This window comes from Sinocyclocheilus anshuiensis, unplaced genomic scaffold, assembly GCF_001515605.1.
Source record: "Sinocyclocheilus anshuiensis isolate Anshui unplaced genomic scaffold, SAMN03320099.WGS_v1.1 scaffold675, whole genome shotgun sequence".
In the NCBI taxonomy this organism is placed as follows: Eukaryota; Metazoa; Chordata; class Actinopteri; order Cypriniformes; family Cyprinidae; genus Sinocyclocheilus; species Sinocyclocheilus anshuiensis.
Genome location: NW_015548232.1, coordinates 1 through 6,669, shown reverse-complemented (window position 1 = coordinate 6,669; position 6,669 = coordinate 1). Strand labels below are relative to the sequence as shown.

Here is a 6,669-nt window from a genome sequence, read left to right as displayed (position 1 = left end):
ATCAAAAGTGGCAGTAAATACATTTATAATGTTACAAAAGATTTCAATTTCAAATAAATCCTGTTATTTTAAACTTTCTGTTCATCAAAGGATCCTAAAAATATAAAAGTATCATGGTTTCAACAAAAAATGAAGCAGCGCAATCATGTGATGTTGAAGACTGGAGTAATGATGCTGAAAATTCAGCTTTTGATCTCAGGAATAAATTACATTTGACATAATATTCACATAGAAAACGGTTATTTTAAATTGTAATATTTCAGAATATGACTTATTTTTGTGTGTATTTTTGATCAAGTAAATGCAGCCTTGGTGAGCATGAGATAAATCTTACTGACATCAAATTCATTTTCTTCATACAATTAAATGCTTTTTTGTTTGTTTGATTTGTACTGCAGTGTAGAGAAACATGGGCATGATTTTGTGACATTCACTGTATTTTTGAATTTTCTCTTTGACTAAATTCAACTTTCTGACCTATTAAATGATATTATCCTGCTGTTTTGTTCCCTATATAGACTGAAACAATGCTCTGCTAGTGTGTGTGTGTGTGTGTTCTTAATGCAGCTTTTGCATGTGTGTCTTTCTTTGTGACACTTCCTGTGAGCACTTTGTGCAGGAAGTGGCTTGTCACACTTTAACGGGCGTGTCTGGTGGGGCCCGAATTATGACATCATTTCAACTCACACACATTCCCCAAGCTTCAGTTGGCAAACCGAAATGGACATTTGTCTCCATGGAAACCAAGCAGACAGAAATCTCACACACACACACACACACACACACACACAAGCAAGAATGCTCATATCTGTTTTTATTTTTAGAAGGGAATGAGAAATGCAGGTGCTTTCAGACACACACACACACACTTGTATAACCTGTATAAATCTGCATGTATGTATGTGGGTGACACGTTTACATTAATCTAATGCATGAGGTCATATTAAGGTGACACTGATGAATGTTCTGGGTCCATATGTAAAGTGTGTGTCTAAAGACTTTTAAAACAGTGGAAATAATTCTATTCTATTATATTCTAGTCTAGTCTATTCTAATCTATTCTATTGCAGATTTTTTATCAGTTCTTGATATTTTGTCTCATGCAGTTCCATGTTCTCACCTTGTGTGTGTGTGTGTGTGTGTTTATATTGAGTGTGTGGGTGTGTCTTGGTGATTTTTGTGGGTGTAGCTGTAAAGAATTAACTTTTTATTGAGTTTGAGTGTGTTTCTGAGTAATTGAGAGAATTGATTATATTTTTAAAGCATGTGTCATAGTCTGAGCACACACACACACACACACACACACACAGGTAGTTGGATCTGAGTATCTGAGAGCAGGAGGAAGGAGGTTGAGTGAGTTTTGGGATGTTGATGGTCACTCCACACGTTTACCTAGAGTTTGTGTTATTTGACTACTGGTGAAGTCAGTGGACAGTTGCCATTCTGTTTATTATTATATATTTTAATTTTTATTATTTTTAATTTTAATTTTATTATTTTATTTTAATTTACTCATTTATTATTTATTTATAATTTAACATTTTAATTTAATATTTTTAATGTATTTGTATTGAATTTTTAATTTTATTTAGTTATTTTAAGTTATGTTATGTTATTTTATGTTGTTATGCTCAGTTATTTTATTTTGTGTTGTTATGTTATGTGTTATGTTATATATTTTTTATGTTATAACATATAACATATATGTATGTTATGTTATGTTATGTTATGTTATTGGCATGACAAAACCACATTGGCAGTATCAGTGTTTCCAGCGTAGATGTTAACAGTGGGAAATAGTGAATAGTTCCATTAAAAATATATATCTGTAGTACATTATTAAAATAACTGCAGATTAAACAGAAATAATCTATTAAAGGAATAAAGTTTAGTAGCATTTCAACTGATATTTAGTGATATTTTGATATTTCTTTATCTCTCTGTGGCGATATGAGTATTTCATGTACACATACCTGTGACAATGTTATCCACATTTCTGTGCCACAGGTCATGTGATCCCTGCTGGTTTTGTTTTGTGAGGTCAAAAGGTCATGTCTCTTATCGCATTCCATGTTCTCACTCACAGATTCTCAAGTAACATTTGGAGAATCTGCATTGCTTTTATTGGTCACCATAGAAACGCCTGTTTATAAGCAGGTGACTGTTGATTTCCTGGGAAGAGGAAGTGATGCGCTGATGTTTATTTGCTGAGCTGCTCTGCCCTCGTGTGGCAGGATTATGCTTGTGCAACATTGATTTTTTCCTCCCTCCAAATCGTGGAGCCCTACTGTGTAATCTCCATTTAACAGCAGAAGTTTCTAGTTTTTAGAAAATGTGAAATGAAAATGTCTTTGATTAAAAAATTTGTTTTTTTTTCTGTCTCAAATTCAATAATATAGACATTCTATTGCATTAATATAGTTTTTAAATAGATTCTGATTAGTTTATGGCCCAGGATGCCTTTACTTTACTTTTCTATTTCCTTTTCCTACTCTTTCTTTTCCACCCGTTTTCCTCTCTCTCTCTCTTTCTCTCTCTCTGACAGTTTTGTTGTCTTTCTCTGTATTTAGTGTTGATTTTTCTCTTTCCTGCTCCCTGTACAGACTCTCAAACGGCTGATTCCTGATGAGGTAGGTGCACACGCGTGTGTTCTGTGTGTTTTAACACTCTTCCCCGTCTCTCTGTCACCTCCCCACTGACATCACCACCATGACCTTTAACCCTTCACCCTGCACCATGTGTCTGTAGCGCACACTTTGCCTCACGTCTGATCACGGCTGACCTCGGATCAGTGTTTGTGTGTCTCAGAAACTGATCTGACGTCACACACACTCACTCCTGTCACAGCCAGAGGAAGCGTGTGACGCCACGCTCACATGTGTGTTTGCGTTTGTCTGAAGAGTTGTCATGATGTTTCAGCAGCTGGCCAAATTAAAACTTTGCCAAAATGCATCTTGCCAAATGTCTATGGATTCATATTTGTATCAAGCAGAATCATGTAATGAGGACAGTCTACACACAAGATTCATATAATAAGAGAGCAGCTGCTAAGAATATAATTAAGCAGCACGTATAATGCTTCAAGAATATAGTTTTATATATTTTTTCTTCCATTTTTTTTTTTACTTTTCCAATACTGACCCAGTCAGACCAATACAAATAAAATAATATCAGGATTTATTAATTAACAAATTAATTAACTTATTTATTTTATTTACTTACTCTGTAACTTTATTTTGTTGCAAATTTTTACAAATTACATTTTTTTAAAACTTCTTTCATTAACACACATTCTGTGTTTTAATTTATTAAAACATCTATTTATTTATTTAAAAGAATTGTAATATGAATTAAATAACAATTAATAATTTCATGCTAAAAGTAAATTGAATTAAAAAATATTAATTATAAATTCATAATTCATGACTAACAACACACTAATGTTGTGGGATATTTAAAAAAATATGAAAAACCATAAAACTAATGGTATTAAAAACAATATGTAATATAAATATAATAATAATATAAATATTAATCTCATAAATATAATATTTTTCATGATAAAATACATTATTTAAAAAAAAAATGATTGAAATTATTAAATTGATATTCATGATAAACACCCTTTTTGTTTGGATCTATTCATTTATTTAAAATAAAATAACAAACAATTAAAAGGTAATATGAATTAAAAGCAATATTTTCTCTTTGTTTTCCTTCACAAAATCGTCTCTCTCTGTCTGTAGGTGGATATGAATCTGAATGAGGAGAAGCAGCGGCCGCTGAGGCAGAAGGATATCGTCATCAAGAGAGAGATGGTGTCTCAGTACCTGCACACCTCCAATGCTGTAAGAACACACACAACATCTGTCCATCTGTCTGTCTTTCAAAGTTAAGTTTGAATTGACTGAATCAACACCTCTGCTGTAAACACACAGACGTTCTGTCTGAATCTGAATCCATCAGTGAGTCTCTGAGGTGTTGAACATGATCAGGTGCTCTTCCTGTCACACTCACAGGATGTGCTTCAGATTTCTCTGCAGATGTCAGAGAGAACACTGCAGCTCTGGATCAGAATCTGCTTTCTTAGTGCTGCCACAGGACTAGTTTTACTATGATACATTTTATTGAATCTTTTCACCAGTGTAATATTGACCCAGTCAGACCAGACACAGATAAAATACACACACATGTATGTATTTATTTTAAACTTTACTTTTAGTTTAGTTTGACTTAGAGATACGATATTTGATGTAGAAATATGAAATTCACTATAAATATGTGCGTGTTGTAGTGTCTAAATTGTCCTTTTGAAATGGGAATAGTGTTAATACTTTGATTCAAAGTGACAGTAAAAGCATAAATGTTACAAAACATTCTGATTTCAAATAAATGCTGTTCTTTTGAACTGTCAATCCTGAAAGTCCTGAAAAAATGTCAGTTTATACAAAAATATGAAGCAGCACAACTGTTTTCAACACTGATAATAATCAGAAATGTTTCTTGAGCAGAAAATCAGCAAATTAGAATGATTCCTGAAGGATCATGTGTCACTGAAACACATTTAATCAGCAGCATTGATGTGCAGTATGAGGCTTTGTAGCATCATTGCAGGCGAGTGACCTGATTATCCCGTAAACTTCTTCGACCCTCTGTGTGTTTTAGGGTAAGAGTCAGAAGGAGAGCTCGAAGTCAGCGCTGATATACATCCAGGAGCTGAAGACCGATCTGAGAGACACACAGTTACTGAGCTGCCTGGAGTCACTGCGTGTGTCATTAAACAACAACCCCGTCAGGTACACACACACACTTACAGTGAAGTGTTTCTATGTGTCTGATATCAGCTAATCGTTGTGTGTGTGTTTCAGTTGGGTCCAGACGTTTGGAGCCGAGGGTTTGGCTTTGCTTCTGACATTCCTCAAGAAACTTCAAGACGAGAGAGAAGAACCTTTGTATGACATAAATACAGTATACACACACACACACACTCAAACACACACACACTCACTCACTCACTCTCACACACACACACACATTCATTTTCTAGATGTATCTTATATAAGAGTGATTCTGTATTGAAGGAAAATGTTGACTACTTTTACAATATTTCATTCAATAAAATATGAAACAATATTTCATTCACATTTAGAGCTGCAATATAATCTTAAGATGCCATTGTAATTTTAGTCATGACTAAAGGGTTCGTTTAGACACGTAACCCTGTAAAGCCTGACATATGAAATAATTTCTAATTATTATCTAATTATTTTAATTGAATGGCTTATTGAACCGTTAGACAAAATATTAAAACAAATCTAAAAAAAAAATGCATGTGTTGAGTATCTTATTTGACACATCAGGCTTTTATGGCTCATATAGTCTGATATAGGGAGAATATGGTGGAAAAACATAAAACATAAAAAAACAGACTCAAACCGAGCAAAAATATGCAATTTAGTGCAGATGCTGATATTTGTGTGGACAAAAGTATGCAATTCTGATTGTAATAATGTAAATCAGTGAGATCTTTATAACAGTATAGCAGATATTTACATAAAATAATATAAATATCAGTCGTCACTCCATATCTCCAATAATATGTCTTATGATGATATTTAAATGCTTACAGTAGTTTGATGATCAATGCAATATAATGACGATTGAGAGATGAACAAATAAACGTTCTTCAAAAGCCTGATGGTCACATTTGATACTGATTTTTCTAAAAAATTATGTTTGGATAATCAAGTTAAGTTGCAACTTCAGCAACAGCAAAGTTTTGATCATGTTGATCATTTAGAGGCTTTAGAAATTTGCTCATTATATATAATACAGTAGGATATACAGGGTTAGTATTTTTATACTTGTATATTATGTTAATGTATTGGCCAATTAGCATCCAGGATCACAACAATCCATGTTATAATATGCAAATGATTTTAAAATGCACCTCAAGCATGATGTTTGCATTTGTCTCTCTCACTCTGTGTTTCACAGGAATGCTGGGATTGGTGTAAAATGTCAACATGAGATCATTCGATGTCTCAAAGCGTTCATGAACAACAAGGTCAGAGCAGATCTGAGCTCATACTGTAATATAGACCGTGGAAACTGTTCTTAATGTCTCTCTCCATCTGTCTGTCTCTCTCAGCACGGTCTCAAAGCCATGCTGACGTCAGAAGAAGGAATCCCTCTCCTCGTCCGATCCATCAATCCAAACGTCCCGCACATGATGGTGGATGTAGTCAAACTGCTGTCTGCCATCTGTATCCTCGAGCATCCAGGAAACACGTGAGTGTGAAGCTGAAAGCAGAAGCTGTGTTCACAAACTCAACAGTGTATTCAAATGGCATTTCAATAGCCATACAAGCTCATCAAGTGCCAATTAGACGCCCAAGAACAGAAATCATGTTCACCTGAGGAAGTTACCATAGCAACAGTGCTGTGGGACCAATGAAAACCTTAATACTATCACTATTTACCACTATTGATTACTATTTACTTCATTGTAACTTGTAGAGATGTAAGACAATAGATTTGCACAAATAAATATTTCACAAATAAAACTAGTATTTTGTTTAAATATTATATATATTATTTATTATATATTTGTATATATATTTTCCATTATATTGCTATATTTTCTTTTCATTTTAATTGTAGTTAATG

General features: G+C 33.6%; 1 protein-coding gene across 1 annotated transcript; it reads left to right on the top strand.

Moving 5' to 3' along the window:
* The first annotated feature begins 3,751 nt into the window (after nt 1-3,751).
* LOC107654646 (protein diaphanous homolog 1-like) lies at nt 3,752-6,360 on the top strand. The gene is made up of 5 exons (XM_016441824.1): nt 3,752-3,848; nt 4,666-4,796; nt 4,869-4,952; nt 5,998-6,067; nt 6,152-6,360. Exons 1-5 carry the CDS (start codon nt 3,753-3,755, stop codon nt 6,293-6,295), a joined length of 525 nt encoding a protein of 174 aa, XP_016297310.1. The 5' UTR covers nt 3,752; the 3' UTR covers nt 6,296-6,360.
* Nucleotides 6,361-6,669: the final 309 nt, after the last annotated feature.

Excerpts from the sequence above, each read along its gene's own strand:
- LOC107654646 (XM_016441824.1), top strand. The coding sequence starts at position 3,753 with ATGAATCTGAATGAGGAGAAGCAGCGGCCGCTGAGGCAGAAGGATATC. Across the intron at positions 3,849-4,665 it reads ACCTGCACACCTCCAATGCT|GGTAAGAGTCAGAAGGAGAG; the intron begins GTAAGAACACAC and ends TGTGTGTTTTAG. Across the intron at positions 4,953-5,997 it reads GACGAGAGAGAAGAACCTTT|GAATGCTGGGATTGGTGTAA; the intron begins GTATGACATAAA and ends TGTGTTTCACAG.